Here is a 19,839-nt window from a genome sequence, read left to right on the forward strand (position 1 = left end):
AACACTGGTGATGCTATGTGGCTCACAGGCAGGATACTGGTGCTACAATTTAAAAAAAAAAAAATCAATGAAAAACTAATGTTGACTTTTTCATTTTAACCCTCAGTTCCATTCAACCTTTATAAACATTTAAGAATTAGCCTACCACCATTTGAGGTGAGATGGGAGGGATCCACAGACAAAGTATTTCTTTTTTTTACCAATTGGTGCTTTTACTCTTATGCTTCCTGACTCAAAAAGGAAAAAAAAAAAAAAAATCGGTTGTTCACCTGTAGTAACTGTTGTTCTTCGAGATGTGTTGCTCATGTCCATTCCATTCTAGGGGGGCATGTGCCCACATGCAGCTACTGGAAATTTTTTCCCCTTAGCAGCATCCATAGGGCCGGCTCTGGCACCCTCTGGTGCCGTGTATTTATGCCGCGGTATATGATGTGCTGCTGACCCCATGCCCCCTCTGTTCCTTCTTGCCATCAAGTCCGATGGCGGGGACGGAGGGTGGGTCATGGAACAGACATAAGCAACACATCTTGAAGAACAACAGTTACTACACGTAAGCAACCGTTTTTTCTTCTTCGAGTGCTTGCTAATGTTGATTCCATTCGAGATGACTCAGCAGCAGTATCATCAGAGGTGGGCTTGTGTTACTTGCAAGCCATTAATAAGGCAGAACGCAAAAGCATGTTCCCACCTCCATTTAGTTTATGAATGACCAATACTTTCCAGCAACATTACTTCCTCTGCCACCCTCCCCACCCAACTTCCATCACCTAAGTCCAAGTCCAGGGAAGTGTCTAACCTTCTGGACTTGCATCTCAACATGAACTCTAGGTCTGGATATTTCACTTAAAGGCGTCACTTCTCCTGTCCATTAGGAGAGTGGTAATGCACCATTACTGGGATATTTCCAAGACACTAATCAAGTCAAGACAACAGAACACATTGACACGTCTACTGAAAACTTGAATTAAGAGGATGCATTGTATGGGGAAAAAGGTCCCTTCATAGTTCATAAGTGCATATACTGGCACCAAGTTGAAAGGAATCTGGTCAATAGTATGGAAAAACAATGATCAGACAAACTTGCTAATAAACACCATGCTCCTAAGATGGTGTGTTCAAAAGCCTCACTTACCTCATGCATTTTTCCAAGACTTCTCTTACAAACTTGGGTTTGGGCTTTTCAAGGTCCTGAGTAAGACAATCTGACCTATCAAAGGACAAAATTTGGTAGCTTTTAGCAAGTGTCGAAGTTGCTTCTTAATCTGCTCTTAGCGTGGCTCAGTGTTCACAAAGTGTTCGCTGGTTAAGCTACAATGTTGTCTTTCCTTCTGAGCAATTTTGAGATGGGAGTATTAATTCATAATGGTATTAGAATCTGTTAACTGCCAACAAGGAGTCTTATCTTTGCAAATATATAGTGAAATAAGTGATTTCTAATTAAAGTAAACAACTGTTTGAAATGCAGTTAGTGGATTGTGATATATTTAAGTTACACAGTTACCCAAGGACAATATTTTGCATCCTGTATTAATAAAAACGATTATCAAGTGAAGGCATTATGGTGATACTACTATTGTGATTAGTGCTTTAGAGGGATGTTAACTACAGTTAGCTGGGGACAACTATTAGCAGTTCTGGATAAGTTTGAAAGTTGTATGCAATATCTGGCTCAAATGGGGACCCTGAGAGAAACTTACCAATCTTCCCAGCTCCAACGGAACTGAAAGTTACTCAGATGGTGGGAAAACCAGTTAATGAACCTTTTAAAGAGGGAAATGTTATAATTCCATTAAGTATGCAACAACTCACAGAACAAAAAATTAAATGAGCATTTCAATTATATTTGTCAAATGAAAGCCTAAAGGCATTCCAATAGTCTAGAAAAATGTGTCCCAACATAAAGGTGGTTAGAGAAATGATGAACAGAAAAAAGTTACACGGTAAGTCGTTAGGGTGTCACCCATTCAGGTACAAAGGTGTATTCATGTCTGATATGTCAGAGTTGATGTTAAAGCTTCTTTTATAATAGAAGCCAAACACACTGGTATACTACGGTCAGCAATGTTAAACTGAGCACCTAAAGTAAAGAAGTTAAAGTGGGATATTTTCAGCAGCACTTAAGGGACTTGTGATTTCCACTGCAAATACGTGAGACTTGTGTTCCTAAGTCCCCTAGACACTTGAAATTCACCCCCTACACAGCCTCTCCCCCATTACCAATAGCTGCTGAGCATCAAACTCCAACTGAAGCCACGTTTGACAAGTGTGTAAGGTGTGAAGAGTGCCTACAGAGGTCTTTGGTCATAGTCATATAAAAGTGCAACAGGCAATTTCAAAAGGGGGTGATTAGATTTTTCTTTTTCATTCTAGTCACTATTTTATCAACTAAAATATGATTCAAGCATGCAGAGTAGTTTCTCTTAGTTTGGCAGATAACGGTCCTTACAGTCTTTTGTAAAGTACAGCTTCCCTCCCAACTATTAAAAGCCATCAATCAATCAGGTCTCAGTTAAGGTCTCAGAGCAATTACTAGTCTGCAACATTTAAAAAAATCTACATGAAGTCCTTGAAACATCAAACAAGGAAGAATGAAAAGTGACAAATTTGCAGTTTTAGCTCACTACCTAAGCTCTCCCCAAAATAAAGGCAAAACTTTGTTATCTGGTTCCAGGTGGCTCCATCTTAGTCGTCTCTAAGGCACCTCTAAGGAGTAAACTTAACATACATGTTCTCAGATACCAAACATTAAGGCCTTGCCTACACTTGCAGGGGTGTGGAGGATGCACGTAGCTACATGTGGCCGTGAAAGCTCTGGTAACAGGGAGGCAGCGTGGAAAATTTCCAGCAACAGGGAAAGGCTCCGGCAACGGGGAGGCAGTGGAACACTACATGCGCAAGCAGTACCTGTTTCTAGCATTGTAGAGAGACATGCAGAATATATACCCTGAAGTTCTGGTGTGCCTGCACTCTGCACACCTAAGCATTCTTCACTCCTACACTGCTATTTATACCCATGCAGGATGGGAGGGCGGGAGGGGGAGGTAGGGCAGCGTGCAGTGTCTGCACACTGCTACAGTGCAGACATACTTTAGATTTAGCGAGAGTCACTGATCTTTTTGAGACAGACAGACAGGAGAAAGTTTCATGCTCTGCCAGATTCACCTCACTGGTCCCATCTATCTATTTATTTATTCATACAAGCAAAGATAGCTTATTGCAAATATGCACGTTGCCTTAGTGATTTTTCTCCATAGCAACTGCAATTCTTACAACAGATTGCACAAGCTTCACACATAACCCTGAGAACAACGAATTGTTGCCCTCCTTTGGCATGCTATCCCACTGTAAACCAACTCTCAGCCCCTCCATCAGGCCAGAGGATGGAAATGGCAAGTATCAGCAGAGAGAGAATGGAAATGGCATGTATCAGCAGAGCAGGGTGTGGACGGGGAGGAAGTGCCATTGAGCTCATAACTGCACCTGGCCTGTAGACAGACCAGTGATCTGGAGGCCAGAGAGTTGGCAGTAGAAGGCAACTACTTCAGGGAGTAGGGAGAGAAGGGTCTCAGCAGACAGCAGAGAAAGGTGAGGCAAGAGCTGAGTAGACTCCCATCCCTGAGTTTAGAAGGCTCAAAACTAGAGCTCAAAGGTTAAAATACTTAGGATTTACAGTTTATGTATTAGGAAGAATTTCTTGTGACCCATTTTCAATCCATCAATGTACAATGAAGAAAACTTTCTGCTGTTCCTGAAATGCACAAGTACATACCTGTCTATACACGTAGTGTTCATCGTATCCAAACGCATGTACAGCATTTCTGTGGCTTGTGCGAGCTACAAGTTTCTAATTAAGGCAAACGGAGAGTCTGATAAAATAGAACTTACATTAATTCTTTCCACTTTCCTAAGAGGGTTTGCGGAAGGGTGGGTCTTTCCTAGTAACATTGCACTTTTCAACTCTTGCAAGCTAGGGGTAAGTCATGGTAATTTCACTGAAAACAGGTAAACTGCAGAGGTTACCCAATAGGTAGACTTTAGTCTCTTTCTCATAAAGAGAGTACTTTTTTTTTTTTTTTAATAGAATACAGTGGGACGTTTACCACTTTTATTGTTAATCAGAATTCCCAGCACAAGACAATGGAAGTTGCACATTAAAGGGTATATACCCAATGATGGTGGCAAATTCGCTGCCATCAGATCGATCTATCCAGATTGATTGAGTGGAAGTGAAGACCCACCCAATCGATCCAGAAGTCGATTCAATTAAACCACCTCCTCCAAAGGCGTAGTGCTGCGTTGATAGGAACACATTTCCCATCGACACAGCACAGTGGAGACAGCAAGCTAAAGGGAAGCTACAAAGTCGACGGGAGTTACGCCAAATTTCTGGGTAAATGTGGACTAGGCCCTACTGATACTAGCTACCATCTAGCTCATTATGGAGACCAAAGGGTCCGTAAGCTCAGCACTCTGGCTTCTGACGAGACAGCTTTTTAGAGAGGATGCAGTTTAATACACTAGAGAACTCATTAAGAAGCAACAAGAACAAACCACCTTTACTCATTTTTATCTTCGTTTCTCTGAATACTACAATTGTTTTCACCACTAGGGTGAGCAGAGATTTTGGGGAAGGATTTAAATAGAAGGTAGCTCAAACATGGATGAAAGCCCTCTATGAGTCATAATTGCTAATATATTTAAAGCTATAGGATGGTGTAAGATGGCAAAGGGAAAGACATCCCCACTATGATGCAGCAAGACTGCAGCAGCTATTTCAGCAACAAATTTGTTGCATAAATTATTATGCAAAATCTATTAGTCTGGGGTGAGTTAGAAACAGACAATTTTTTCACCCAATCAAGTCATCCACAGTCAGTTTTAAGTTTGTTGTAGCGTTGATCTTCTAGAAGCCAGAGTAAGCCTTTAAAGCGGGTTCATTTCAGATGACACTGCTGAGATACTATAAGTATGACAAAAACTTGATTCTAAATTTCAGGGTCTTCATCTGAGTTGTAGAACACAAGAAACTTTGATAGGATATGAAATTTGATATTTCAGCAGTCTTATACCATAAGGGCTTTTTAAGCTACCTGCACTATTTAAACGATGTCCTTGTCTCCTGCAGGACAAAGATCTCTACTTAAATCTTTGCAGGTAAGTAAGGAGAATATAGTCTAACAATATATTTTTTCAAGTTTAGTTTATAAAACTACATACATTTTACTGCTGATGAGGAAGTGATCTCAACATTAACCAGCCTTAGAACTTTTATTCACTTTCAAGTGAAATTTCTAGTGGTACAATTTACATAAATGCTGCTATTTGTAATCTGATTTTAGACCCTGATATAATAAAGAGTTATACTACACACAGATATAGTAACTGAGAAACCATGTGCTCCATTGACTGAAGTAAATATGCCAGGTTTACTGATAATCCGTTTCCTGCATTATGATTCAACAACAGCACAATTACAGTCATCTTTGCTCTGGCACTTGGGATTTATTTTTAAAATGAGTGCTTAAAACACTGGAGATTTTTCCCATTACTTTAGCACTAGACACAAGGTAACAAAACTACAATGGCTATTTGCCTACATTGTTCTTTCACATATGCAATACTAATGCGTAAAGTATTTGCTTGTTGAATATGGGGAGAAGGAAGTTATGGAGTCTCTGCTAAAATTTGTGCCAACACTCAGTTTTCTAGAGATGAAAAAAGAATTCAGAGCTACAGGGCTCCTTAACAAGGAAAGGATACCACTTGTGGTAAAGAGCCAGGCTGAAGTTTGCACAGTTCAATCAGAAGTGTTGTGTACATGACCTCAATGTGTGGTGGAACTGGAAGCTGAAACAGTTCTGCAAATATTACCTGAGGGGAGAAAAAGAAAAAAAGCACATTATCAAAGCCCAGTCTAGGCACATGCACACATCTCCATCACCATGTCGGAGTCTGCACAATGCTGACCAATACCAGTATTAAGGAACTATACACCATAAATAAGGAAAGTTTTATCTGTTAAATTCATGCTGTGGGGATTGTAAAATGTGTTTACAAAACAAAGCTCCAAAACAGTGCCTCTCCTTTTAAGAGCACATATATATACTATTCATCTGCAGCCTTTTAGAAGTTTTTGCAACAACTACTGCAAGACCCACTCAGGACAAGAGCCCAAGGTACTCATCAGATAGGCCCCTCATAACACAGTGAGACTAAAAACCCCACCACCTTAAATGCCACTCTCCCACCCACACAGCACCTCTACAGTAGCTTACAGTACAGTCTTTCAAAAAGTTGTCTTGATTTTTAAAAGAGACATCTTAAGTTTGACTCCATATTTGCTTGTAAACAAGAAACTCTTGTAAAACTATCAAAAAGATTTTTTTAAACAGTTATTCTCCTGCATGGTCTACAACCAATATACTTAGTCACTGAGAACCTGAAAGTGAAACTATAAACAAAAGTAGTCTTAAATTTCATGACCCAAGATAGAGAAGTTACAGAAGTAAAACATAAAGCCAACATAAGAATGGTCATACTGGATCAGACCAATGGTCCATCTAGCCTAGTATCCGGTCTTTTGACAGTGGCCAAATGCCAGGTGCTTCAGAGGGAATGAACAGAACAGAACCATCAAGTGATCCATCCAGTCACCCATTCCCACTTTCTGGCAAACAGAAGCTAGGGAAACTTCAAAGTATGGTTTTGCATCCCTGCCCATCCTGGCTAATAACCATTGGATGGACCTATCCTCCATGAACTTATCTAGTTCTTTTTTGCACCGTTATAATCTTGGCCTTCACAACATCCTCTGGCGAACTGTTCCACAAGTTGACTGTGCGTGGGGTGAGGAAATACTTCCTTTTATTCATTTTAAACCAGCTGTCCTATCAGTAAGATCGCCAGCTATGAAAAACCACAGGTAAAACTTGGAAAATGCCACTATAGGAAATACTATTGCAATAGTAGTAATTGAACTCGATCCATTTATTAAAATTGCAGGGTGATAATCTAAGTCAGTGGGAAACTACATCCTAGCCTTCAGGCCACTTCAATACCCAAAGAATGGATTACAATGGTTTGGAGTCTATTTCTTAGAAATGGAGAAATGATGTGTGTACACGAGATACTGTGTGTAAAACGCATACCTCAACTATATGGTAATTCAAAGGGATCTTGTTATTTCCTGGATAGCTCAGTAGCTGAGCAGCACTGCAGAGAGAGAAATACACGTGATTAAGAATGCAACACGTCAGATATGGTCTAGGTGCCAAGCAATAATGATTTATGGAATGGTTCATTTTTTGTAGGACAGGTGTCAATCTGACAGGCCTGAAGACCGAAGTCAATCAAATGATTGACACACAGAACAGGTACAACACAAGCATCTGTGCAAGCTTACCCGCAAATACACCTGAATCTGGAGGGACATGTTTACTTTCCATGCCCATGCAATTCTTGAATACTCAAACTCCTAACAAAGATGTCATTTAGTTCAAGCTTTTGGGATACTTTGCATAATGCTAATACCTGCCCACCTGAAAACTGGATTAAAACCAAACTCATTTCTTATATGAGACACAAAAGCCTGAAGTCAGTCACCACTTGCTTTGCCTGGATTTGATTCATGAACCAAATGATGAGTCTATCTCATTAGCAAGTGCCTGCTGACCCACCTCCCCATGGCCCATTTATTTTACTACGGATATCTGAATACAGGATGAGCTAATGGAAAATACAAGAGGCCTTCTGACTTTTGCAGTATCATTTAATGAACTCTTCATTATCCAGCATTTGCCCCAAAGGAAATTAATGCCACTCTTCAGTTATTCTAAGCCTAGTCCACTTGCCCTAATTTACAACCACCTCCAGACAATTTCCACAAGCAAAGTGGAAAGACAGACAGGAATCCTCCCATTAATCTGAATAGTTAAAGTCTTCACAAGACCACTGGATTTCTAGTTTCTGTAGAATCAGAAAGCTGCACAAGTCTTTCGTGTCATCACCAACACAAATCCTGCTTTTTATCCCTAACCATCTAAGACTATTGGCTTATTTGGAAGTGATATAAGCTTAGTGAAGATGATTTCCTGACTTGTTCATCTCAAGCTTTTGGACAACAGTCATTTCAGGATTTTACAAGGTCTCTAGTGAAAGTCACGATGTTCAAGACAAAGAGCTAAAAAATTCAAGATGGTATTGTGGCATTGTAACACTTCTCCTTTATTCACTCAGAGATAAGATACTTACCACGTTTTTCTCTCTTTCCAGTGGGATTTGATGATGCAGTGAAGATTCTCTTCTATTACAAATCTCTCAACTGAATGACTGCCAGGCATAACAGGGCCCTATCAAAAAAGGAATTAAGATCTATGAAAGGTCATTGATGCAAGTTAGAAAAGTGAATCAGCTCCCAGGATTAATAGCACTTGCCATGTTTAATTGTTTTTGAAGATGTGAGGATAATTAATGGAGCCTGGTCACACTGTTGTAGTTATAACTGTGTCAACAGTTCTATTACAGATAATTAATTATTCACAGAGATTTAATACTTTGTTTGCTGGTGGGTGTAAAAAACTTCCTCTAAGCAATCTGTTCCATAGAGCATTTTAAAACTGCTAAAGTACAAAGTGGTAGTTTCAAATAAAGTGATGTCTTTAATGACTACTTCAAACAAAACACAGACAGCACTAGAATTCGTATCTAGGTTTTTGTACCAGGTTGTCTTGTTTGTAGATGAGACCTTAGGTCAATTAGATTAAACTTCTAATATCCACCTACAATTTCAACCACACCTGTTTTGGCCACTTACTGTCATTTTCACCACTTGATGCTTTTTTAAGCTAAGCTTCCAATAATATATTCAGCACTTTTGTAGAATTTTATCCTAGCATATTCCCCATGGCCACACACACCATCTATATCCCAACTGCTTCTGAATATTACATCAAATAGCTACAATTCATAATGAGTTACTCCACACATGAGGATCACATCAATGGGCACATAGATACAGCATCTTTTTCAGCTACAGCAAAGAAGTCAGACTATACCATTCATATGAACCAGATGAAATGAGATTCTAGTCACAATATGCCCCCTTTAAGGCAAGCAAAGTTGACTTCTCACTTCCCACACTGGGTATGCTTTTTGTGTTTCCAGGTATAGTAAAGAAATGGTTACAGAAATATATTAAAATAGACAGGAGTAGCTCACTAAATATATTGCTACTTAATGGTAACGCACGCTCAAATTATATCAAAGGCCCTTGAAAGACAATCAATGGCAGTAAGAAAGTTATTGCACCTACTAGTTCTTCCCATAATGACTAGAATACCAGTTCCTGTTCACAGGAAAATGTAAAAATATATATATATATATGAATACACATATTCAAAAAAAAAAATATGAATACACATGAGGTCAAAATTAGTGTGTGTAGAATTTGGCAGTTTTTAAAAAGTTTTTACACACACAAGATACCTGATGACATGGTATAATGATTTTATTAACAGTTTGGCATGACACTACACTACTCACAAATTGCAAAAGCCATGAGCTAGGCCAACCATCTCAAACCATCTCAGTACCAATAAAACATTTAAACCATGGCATCATGTACTGTGCACACCACATATTAGAGAATAACCTCTACAACTACTTTATAAAATTTAAATGCTTCACTGAAGTATTTTTATGTACCTCTGCCTGTTAAGTCAACCACTTCAGTTACTATGCACCCTAACTGTACAGGGCTCTGCAGGTGCCCCAATAACTTTTCTACACCTCAAAATGCCACAATTCAAAGTCAGTTATTTCAAGCGCTGGGTCTTCCATTTTCAACCGAAGTATAAAGATCCTGTTTGTAGCTCAGCAAGGTAGTGTTACAGCCTTGAATGCTGGGACATTTTTGTAGAAAAGCTATTAATGATCTAAGACAGAACATGTCCCACTTTGGGCCAGATAAATAATTTTGGTGGAGGAGAGAAAAGGACATTCTGCATTTGGGGGAAGGTTTCTCTGGCAGACTTAAAAAAAAAAAAAAAAAAAAAACACCACTCAGGTGTTTGAAACACCAGAAATCAGTCATCTAGGTGAGATAGATAAGTGGGCTAAGACCAAGTGAAGGTAGCCAAAAGTGCACCTTAAACTCATTTATCATATAATCTCATCTCTTTTGTATGTAGTACACACATTTATAATATAAGTCACATGTTAAGATATTAACTCAGGCAATTTTCAATTGTCAAACCAAGCTGATGTGTATGATTACATGAACTGCCAAAGTAAATGTTTCATGTTGGTATCTCTCCAGGGGCATCAAAACATACAGAATTACCACTGATCTGCACACTGGTTATCAGTCCATAAAAAGGGGAAGTCCGTGTCTCATCCAGCACTGGGCTGTATTTCCACCGGCTTTGTGACCCTTGCTGTAAATTTAGATGTCAGTATGCAAAACCCTCACTTTCCTGCACCCCCTGAAGATCACATACCTCAGGGTCATCCGTGTAGTCGAACATTCTAAAGATAACTCTCGGCATAGGGTAAACTGAACCTTCAGTGTGAGGTGGTGGAGTAAAAGGAGGCAGATTGTGCTGCAGCGCTTCACAGAGGATGCTGTCAAAGGCAAGGTAGGGCCTCAGAATGTGTCTTTCCTGCCAGCGATCTTTTTTCAACTTCTGAATCTGAGCCCAAAGGCAGTCTAAATACTGAAGACAAGACAGGAAATATTCATGAATATCACAGAGTATCTCAGGAGATCACAAGATTCTGTATTGTCACTCTCAAGTGCTTAGTCTCTCCAACAGCCACTCCAGGAAGCCCTTCAGAGCGTCAGGCATTTTCAAAAAAGGATTCTCTCATTACTGAACTCCATCACTCTCACATTCAGAAAAGCCAAGCAGCTAGCTAGACTGCTTATTAGCAACCAGCTATTCATTTAGGAGATAAAGACTGATGTTTAGTTAATTTAGTAATTCTATACACAGAAGAAAGTTGCCTTCATAGTTCCACATATTCACAAGGGTGGCCACTTTTAAGTTCTAACAAAATAATAAAATACCCCAGTGCTCTTCTTGTGTAAGTGATGGGAGCACATAAACCTAGGATATATTCAACATAAGCAGGAGCAGCAGCAAATTATTTAAGCCACAAGAGAGAAAACTAGGCAAATACTGAAATGAGACAATTGCTTCTAAGGACAGTTCTCTATGTTTTAGGTCAACAGAAGCTATTACAATTCATATCCTCATTTGCTGTATTTCTTGACTTTAGAAAACAAAATGAAAACTTTGCTAGAGAATTTTTCAGAAACTGATTGATACTTTATTTACTCAGTAATCAGCACTTTTAACCATGTGACATCTCTATACATTTTGCATCTGGCCTGTAGCTTCTCAGTATCCTGGTGGCATCATGTTCCCATGAGGACGGGGGGGAGGAGTCGTACTCCCTCTTTGCTTGGGTAGTGTGCAGAATCTAGCACACCCAGAAGTCCACATCTACTGGATTATAGTGCTGCTTACTGAACAGAGCCTATGCTTACTCTGCAACAGATCTTCTCCTGTGAGCTTCAGAGGCACAGAGTTTAAGGAGATGCTATGATCCTGAGTGCGAGGGGTCAAGAGTACTGAACACATTAGCAGAAGGGGGAGCACTGGCATGTTTTTCTGAGCTCCATTGCTGCTCCATTGCCTGCTGTGTTACTGAGGGGGATGAACTATGCTAATAGCCCTGCATTTCACAGAAAGACAGTTTATTTGATCTCCCACATGAAGTGGTCAAGCTGGGATCCCTGGCCATCGCTATCAGTGCAACTCTCCTAAGGGTGAGGAGCTGGAAGTGCTGCCTGCGCTTCTTGCCACACAACAGTAGGTGGGGTCCTTCTGAGTGTGAAGGAGACAAGAGGTAGGCCACCAAGAGCTACCGGCTAACACAACACAGCTGCAAACAATGAGGCCGCTGAAGGGCAAACAAAGCAGGTTTCCTTTCTGTCAAGGTGAATGTTGTTTCCAACACAATGTAACTCTCTCAAATGGTGACTAGATAACTAGTGGCATCATGATTTCCAAAAAGACCTTTCTAGGCAGGGAATCCCACAGTACTCCTCCTGCCGTGATCTCACAAATGCAGCCACTGCTTAATTCAGCAGCAAGTGTTTTCCTAAGCAACCTGTCAGAAAACAAGTGTCTCCCCTTAGAATGACCACGGTTTGCAGAGGTTTTGACCTGAGTAGTTGAAGTCAGCTGATTACCTAGAACTTACTGGGGATAACACAAAACATGGGGAAAGGAAGAAATATTTGCTTCTACAACATTAACCTCTTTAGCTCCAGATTTTTCTAATTCAATAGTAAATAAAATCCATTTACCTCTTCTTGGGGATGTGGTTTGTCAGCAGTCCAAACTTGTAGCATGGATACATGGATCTTCTGACGCCGTCTATTACATATAAAAAGAAAACCTACCTATTTTGAAACTGTAACCTAAGAAAAAGTAACATTTTCTGTTGTGCACACACAGCATTTGATCTCTTTGGTAGAGCAGCTGTATAGTAAACTAACATTTACTAATCTGTTAGGTATTATTTGAAGCGCTACTAGGGGTTATTGTCGCTGCAGTGTCGAGTTACCTACACTTGAGTTAGCTCCTCCAGTTACAACGGTGACAGTTAGCAGTGTTTGTATCAGGAGCACAGAGAAGTTAGAGTCCCCACTGCATTACTAGTGCTCAAGCTTCAACCCATAGCCCAACAGGCCAGCTAGCTCAAGTTTAAAGCACTACTTAACCTGAGCTAGAGATCTGTATGTGGATGGGAGTCGGGTTGGGGCAGCAAACAAGCCAACACTGTGGTAAAGACAAATCCTATATCTTTAATGAGCTGCTGTTAAACAAACCCTCAAAACGAAACAAAAGGAACAGAGGTCTAGCTTTTTTGCATCACAATTATAAAAGCTAAACAAGTTTTAGACAACTGGAAAAAAAACCAGGAGCATCTACTAGTATGAAAGAGGTGCTTAAATCATTTAGTGTTAAAAATCCCATAATCTATGCTATTTTTCACTGTGTCAGACTTTCGAAAATCATCAGATTTTTACAATTTTAGATTATTTTTAAATGACCAATAAAGTTATTTATCCTATATTTCAATAGGTACAAGGGAAGAGAGGATCACTGTTGGCTGTAGTCTTACTTCAAATAGCTTTCTGTCTGGGACAAGATGCGGTCCATCTCAGCATCCTTTTTCTCATACAGTTCCTTCCCAACCCAGGGAAGAGAGGACAGAAACGCAAACACGTACCAGTCACATCGCACCTGCAGTGAACAAGGACCAAAAAAAATCTCAATATACAATTAAGTTCTGTACTTTTAACAAGGAATTTCTCAAGAAGCATCTCATTTTACTTGGCATAAATGCAAGGATTAGATAGAATAAGTTCCTTTGAATACGCTGGAGAAAACATGTCACCTACAATCGAACTAGTAACCATTACTTTGGAAGTGCAGCTATATTTCAGTTGAAGTTCATAGAGACACAAGAACACACAGATGTGTTCAGCAATTCTGCATTTGAATGTATTTCAGTGTGTGGATCTCAGAAACATGCATGTTCATGCACATTAAGTAGCTGGTTAACTATACTTCTGTTGAGACACGGCAGGCAAAGTAATATCTTTTATTGGACAACTTCTTAAAAGAATTAGGTAACAAGAGTTGTTACCTCTCCCACCTTGTCTCTCTAATATCCTGGGTCCGATGCGGCTATAACTACACTGCATACATGTTGGTAAGGCAAAAATACTGTGCACTGGTACTATTACTTAGAAGCAGCATATGTTAAAAAAATCAATTTACTTGCCACTAGGTATGTTCTTTGGACAGTGAAACCAATCACCGACAGATTTTGTTTCAGACACTGCAGGAAAGTGTAACGAAGTTCCGCAGTCTGTTTTTAACAGTCTCAGGTTCTCATTAGAAAACATGTATTTTTAACAACTTCAAAACTTTGGTTCAAATTGATGCTGACAATCACTTTCCAAAATAGAACTATACTTTAAAGGAATAATCTGTAAAAATGGCCCCTTTACTCATGAGTTCTCCCCTCTGGGTGTATTCAAAGGCATATCTGCCAACTTTCAAAGAAAAAGTTCACTGTTTTAGCCAACACAGCCAAGAGAGCTGTATTCAATGACTACTTCTGTCATAATAGACTTTTTTAAATAGACTTTTCACATAGAATTGAAAGTTAGTAAAGACAATGGTGTTGCATGGGTGTCTCTGAGGGCCTCATCTGGCCTGCAGAATCTTTACACTACTGATGATGATGTAGAAGCAGCAAAGAGCACAGTCTGATTGTCAGAGACCATGGTAGATTTGCATGGTTGGCAGTTAGAAGATACTGTAAAATGTTTTGCTTTTACAATTGGGTAATATTTAATTTGAAAGTAACTCGGTGACAAAAGCCATTTTTAGAGTCACTTTTCAGATGAGATCACTATTTAATGTTTTATAACACAAACTTGGCAGAGTCCTACAGAGGATTATGTATATGCCAAATCTGAATTTAAAGAAAGCCATCTGAGCCGCCTGATTGCAGAAGGGCCAAGTATTTTATTTATATATTGTCCTCTAATTGTCACAGCTTCCTTCTAGCCATACCAGGGAATTATGGGCAGCAACCCATTTGGGGAACTGACTGACCATTACACCATCACCCCATTCTAACCCCTTATGCCACTGGTTCTCAACGTGTGGCCCGGGGGCCAAAAGTGGCCTGCGGCTCCCCCCTCCTGCTGGTTGCAGAAGGGAGCTGCTGCTACCTAAGGATCCGGCAGAGTGCATTTCCTTGGGGCTACAAGACCGGTGCAGGCTCCTTGCTGTACCCAAGGGGACGGGAGATCAGCGCTCCCCTCCCCCTGGCTGTAGCAGGGAGCACGGCAAAGTGCTCTGCCTGGGTCCATAGGCGCTGGGGTTCCTGCTGGAGCCAGAGGGAGGGGAGCACTGATCTCCCGTCCCGCTAACTAAAGAAGGAAGCCATTGCCTAGGGATCCAGGTGGAGTGCACAGGGCTACAGGATGCGTGCAGTTTCCCTGCTGCAGCTAGGGGATGGGGGATCAGAGAGGAGGCTCGCCTCCTCACTGAACTCCTTCCATCTGCCTGCAGTGGGGGGTGTGGCCTGCTGGCGGAAACTGGTGGCCCTTCAGGGTTGTAAAAATGACATCTGTGGCCCTCGAGCCAAAAAGGTTGGGAACCACTGCCTTACGCTTCTGGTCCTGTAAGTGCTTTGCTGTGAAAAATTTCTGATGGAATAGCAAGTCATCCACAAAGTAAAAGCTCCTTTGTTTACCTGGGGTACGTCTTCCTCTTGAGTCACATTCACAAAGTTCTCAAACATGGCTACCATTGAAGGTGCAGCTATTACATGACAATTCACAAGGTCAGACAGAAACCGAACCTAATGAGGTAAAGGAGAGTTCTGATGTAATACATTTTTAAACCAGTATTTCTCTTGCAATTACTTCAGCAAATTGAAGTAGTAAGTCTGAGACTGGCCAACTAGGATAAACAAACATTAATTCAGCTACTAAAACAAACTACTAGTACAAAAACATTACTAGCACTACCCTTGCACCAGGAAGAAAGTATGTAATGTAAAAAGAGTCTGTCCCTGAGCAATGCGTAATTTAAACCTTGCCCCTTAAACAAGGTCATAATATTCTCTCTCTAAAAAAAGAGAATTACAATTTTTATTTCTTTCAGGAGGAAAAATCTCTTGCACACCTCACATCTATTCCTAGTTCACTTATGGAATACTGCATGTCGACTCCAGAACAGACCAGTTTTGCCACTATCACAATTAGAGATACACCTGCCAGAATTAGGGTAACACGGACAGCACATCAGGTTAAGAGAAAAAGAGCATAAGAAGTGAAAAAGTGCTACTTACTAAATACACAGCTTCATTATACATACTGGCTTTCAAACACTCTTTGAGCTGACGAATCATGGCTTCTACAAATTCCCCACCAAAATTGTAGTTCCTGGCATTCAGCAGCCCAACTAATGTTGTATAAACGGTAAGCTTTTCTGGTAACAGACGTGCACTGCTTTAAACAGAAAAGAAAAAATATTGAAACAGAGGTTAATCTGTTTCGTATGCCACCTATTGCAATGATATAGCATCTCACACTCTGGTTATGGCAGTTTAAACTTGTTTGTTTCTTGTGCTAGAATAAGAGGTACAACCCAGACCAATAACTTGTTAGTTTTGTTTACTTTGCTCTGTAAAATGCTGTCCAATGTTTCTAAACTACAGACCTAATACGAATATAAATACTACTAAATTCAATTTCAAAATATTTTCCCTCTCATTAATTCCAGTGGGTGAGAATTGCATGGTTTAAAACTATTAGGTTCTAAAGCCTGCAGCAGTTGTGTGTTAATAAACGTCAGCTGGAGCTTCTGACTCGCACTGAAGTTCATGTGAATTGGACAGAAGTCGCTTGACAAGAAAAATGGCATACGAGGCCGAAATGACATTTATTGAAGATGGTAAATAATTTTTAGGGGTGTTGAGAAGACTATTTTATAAAAAGGCTTTGAAGTTTAAAAGACACAGAGAGCATCATTTTACAGAAGATTCACACAAAAACAACTTCATTTCAGAGAACCAGCAACTGAATTTGAAAGGGCCAAAGTAGGTTTTAGGATCATGGAATTCTAAATCTGAATTTTTGTACTATTCTTTTTAAAAACAAAAAAACCCATTAGAGTAGAAATAATGATTCTCACGCTCTCTTTTCCCACCTTTTTCATATACATTTTGATATGAATATGGCTAAGTAGTTCAAGAGCGAAAGGCTGTGAAGATTATGTCCTAAGAAACAAGTACTTTTTGTTTACCCTCTTGTAATTCCTTTAAATATAGTGAAACATCAGGCATATGCGAGAGATTTAAACACCACTTTGCATTGTATATAAAAATGTTAAATTTAGACAAAAACGTTATTGCACTAGTATGGCTGATTTTAAATGGAAAGTGCTTAAGAAATTCAAATGGATGGTTCTGACAGTAACTTTAGCTCATCTTCTTTAACTATGTTTTGTATTCATGTGTACTTTCATACCCTGAAATGTGCATTACTGCTGTGGGAAACAAATTAACTGCTTGGTTTTAAGGCTGTAAAGTGCATTACAATTCTCAGAAAAGTGAGGCTGTGATATCATTTGACTGCACATTCAAGTCTAATTTCACTTACCCTGGAGCTTAGCACCTCATATTACATAAAGTAAAAAAGGTGCATCTTATGTAACATAAAGGGCAGAAGAAATGCCACTAGACTGCTGAGCCACCTCAGATGAACCTCTCAACAAGTCCCTCCCCTATCGATGCACACTACCAATAATGAAAGATGGCTTGCGTGGTAGGAAGTATGTCTGGGAACCTCTATCTGCTTAAGGACTTCGAGTCTGCTCTAAGAGCAGATAAGATAATATATTGTGCATATACAGTATGTTAGTTTTCCCTTCAGCGGTTACTATTGCCAATTTACTCTTAACCACAGAAATTAGACAAGGAAAGTGAACTTGAAGCTTCAATAATGTACAAGTTGTTCATATGAACATTTTAAATATGTCACGTATGTTTGAAAAGCATTTAGTGTAGATAATACATCATCACCTGGATCCACAAATCTTTTGCATACATACACTGTACAAAGAATTCTTAATATCTTGCTTTTGTAGTTCGGTAAATCAGCCTCCAAGACACCAGCTAGGCCTTCCAAGTTGCTCTCCAAAGAAGAAGTACTCTAAGAAAGGAGATAATTATTAGAAACCCATCACAGCCAAGCAAAGGATAACCACCCAACTCTTCACTAACAAGTCTGTTTGAGCAGATGACTATTTTGTTGTGATCTTATTGATGAAAAACAAATCTGGGTAAGAATATAATTTTGCATTTTGTTTTTTAGTGGGAGTGATATTTCAAATTCCATCTGGTTACACAAGATATTTTTAGTTTACTGGAAGTAAACAAATAAATAATAAGACAAGGAAGTGAGCAATACCTCCCGAATTCCACACCGAACCATTGAAGGCTGTCCATTTTTGTTTCTTTGTTACTCTTATAATCTATTGCAAATACATGAAGGGGAAGGACCATCCTCACCTCACTGAAATGTTTTTAAAAGAGAAAAATGAAAAGATCCCTTAAGTTAAGTATCTCTAACTTGGGTCTTGAAATATACATCCAAGCTGAGATATCTGTGCTGCCATGCCCTCTGAAATTTAAAGAAATAGAATAGTTGTTTACTGTATTTAATTGAAACATTGCCAATTAACTTCCCACAAAGGCATTTCTAAGGTTTTTACTACTTCAGCAACCTGGACAACAGGAAAAGTTATTGAGCGTTTTATTCAATGAATTTAACCATTGATCATCATGTAATATATCCACTGAACAGCATCCAGTTAGAGCTAGCAGAATAGGACTAAAAAGTATTTATAGAAAACTGGTGAAATGAAATTTAAATTAGTATTTACAAATGTTAACCACTCAGCCCTACTTATTATATTCCTTGCTTATTTTACAATACCTTCGTTTGTTACCTGGCTTCACACCATTTTTCTGGTCTATAATAGACTGGTCTTTTTCCTGAGCTGTCATCAGTGCGTTTCCTCCTTTTCCCCTTCTCCCCCCATCCACCCTCACTTTTTGATTCCACTCCACAGCAGTCTCTCCTGCATTTGGGATCTTCCTCTTATCCTATATTTTGTTTCTCCTTTCCTCCACCAAAATTCCTCAATAAAAACCCTGCACTTCTCTTTCTGAATGTATTCCATCAGTATTCTTTTTCCCCAGATACCCGCTTCACTTGGACGTCTTCACTAGACAGAGGTCTTACACTACTAACCACTGACACAAAAGGTAGGGCAGCGCCTTTCCTAGGGGCAAGATCCAGGTGACAATCCAATTCCCTTCCCCCACCAGCAACTGGTAACAGGAATGGTGCTACAAGTCCTATCCAGGGGCTTTCCCTGAAATACGGAATCACTGAGCAGGTTCCAGATTAACACAATCGAGTAGGTATCTAATAAGTTCAAAGCCTTATTCCCTCCCCCGCCCCTTGCTTCCAGAAGCCAGAGTGGGAATGAGCACTCCTCCTGTTCCCTCCACATCAGCCTCCTGGCAGCCTCATTGTTGTATGGGGAAAGGAGATCCTTGTTACTTTCCTTCTCCCACTGCCTCAACTTTTGAGCCCTTCACCCCAGTGAGTTGCTCCCAGACTGCCTTGGCTACTCAAAACCTTGCCAAGAAGCAGAAGAATGAAGCAACCGGATTCATGTGAGCTTCACCATTGCCCACAGGATTCTCACTGAACTGTATTAGCAATATCTATCAATATCATTACAAGTGAAATACACGCAAACCCTTCAGTTTGTACAAAACTAGACTAAGTTACTACACACTCCCCCCATCGCCTTCATCCTTGTCCTCTTCCTTCATACTCTCCATTTGTTACAAGCACTTGTGCCTTGTCTCAATTTCAATTCTCAGCTCTTCATGGCAGTGACTGTCTCTTACTACATTTTTGTACAGCACAAAACGCAATGAGAATAGACAATGAACCAGTTAAAGCTTTATAAGCTTAAAGACTAAGTTTAACATGTTAGTGTCCAACTGAGGTTATTTTCTAGTCCATTATAAGTTAGTTTACCCAGCTACGCATCAAAACCCCAATTAAGTCTTTACTCAGTTTAGACAGGAAACTGTATCAAAACTGTACTGTCCCCAGCCATCATGTTACCTCAAACACTCACTCTTAAGAGGAGGGTC

At 39.8% G+C, this 19,839-nt stretch overlaps 1 protein-coding gene across 4 annotated transcripts in view; it reads right to left on the minus strand.

The window, feature by feature from the left end:
• Positions 1-19,839, minus strand: part of NCBP1 (nuclear cap binding protein subunit 1) — a 36,305-nt gene that overhangs the window by 13,001 nt on the left and 3,465 nt on the right. Inside the window, exons 3-14 of one of the 4 annotated variants that reach the window (XM_067553330.1) lie at positions 17,712-17,812; positions 15,949-16,105; positions 15,349-15,456; positions 13,195-13,316; positions 12,374-12,443; positions 10,497-10,712; positions 8,251-8,348; positions 7,149-7,212; positions 5,761-5,871; positions 3,770-3,834; positions 1,698-1,760; positions 1,133-1,207 (exon numbers count right to left, since the gene is read on the minus strand). In XM_067553330.1, coding sequence (XP_067409431.1) covers positions 1,133-1,207; positions 1,698-1,760; positions 3,770-3,834; positions 5,761-5,871; positions 7,149-7,212; positions 8,251-8,348; positions 10,497-10,712; positions 12,374-12,443; positions 13,195-13,316; positions 15,349-15,456; positions 15,949-16,105; positions 17,712-17,812 — 1,250 coding nt within the window. Of the gene's footprint in view, positions 1-1,132; positions 1,208-1,697; positions 1,761-3,769; positions 3,835-5,760; positions 5,872-7,148; positions 7,213-8,250; positions 8,349-10,496; positions 10,713-12,373; positions 12,444-13,194; positions 13,317-15,348; positions 15,457-15,948; positions 16,109-17,682; positions 17,813-19,839 lie in introns of those variants that run through there. The other 3 variants (XM_067553329.1, XM_067553327.1, XM_067553328.1) reach the window with 3 other exon arrangements.

This window comes from Emydura macquarii, unplaced genomic scaffold, assembly GCF_026122565.2.
Source record: "Emydura macquarii macquarii isolate MOO-44397 ecotype Brisbane River unplaced genomic scaffold, CSIRO-AGI_Emac_v2 contig_1451, whole genome shotgun sequence".
Lineage (NCBI taxonomy): Eukaryota > Metazoa > Chordata > Testudines > Chelidae > Emydura > Emydura macquarii.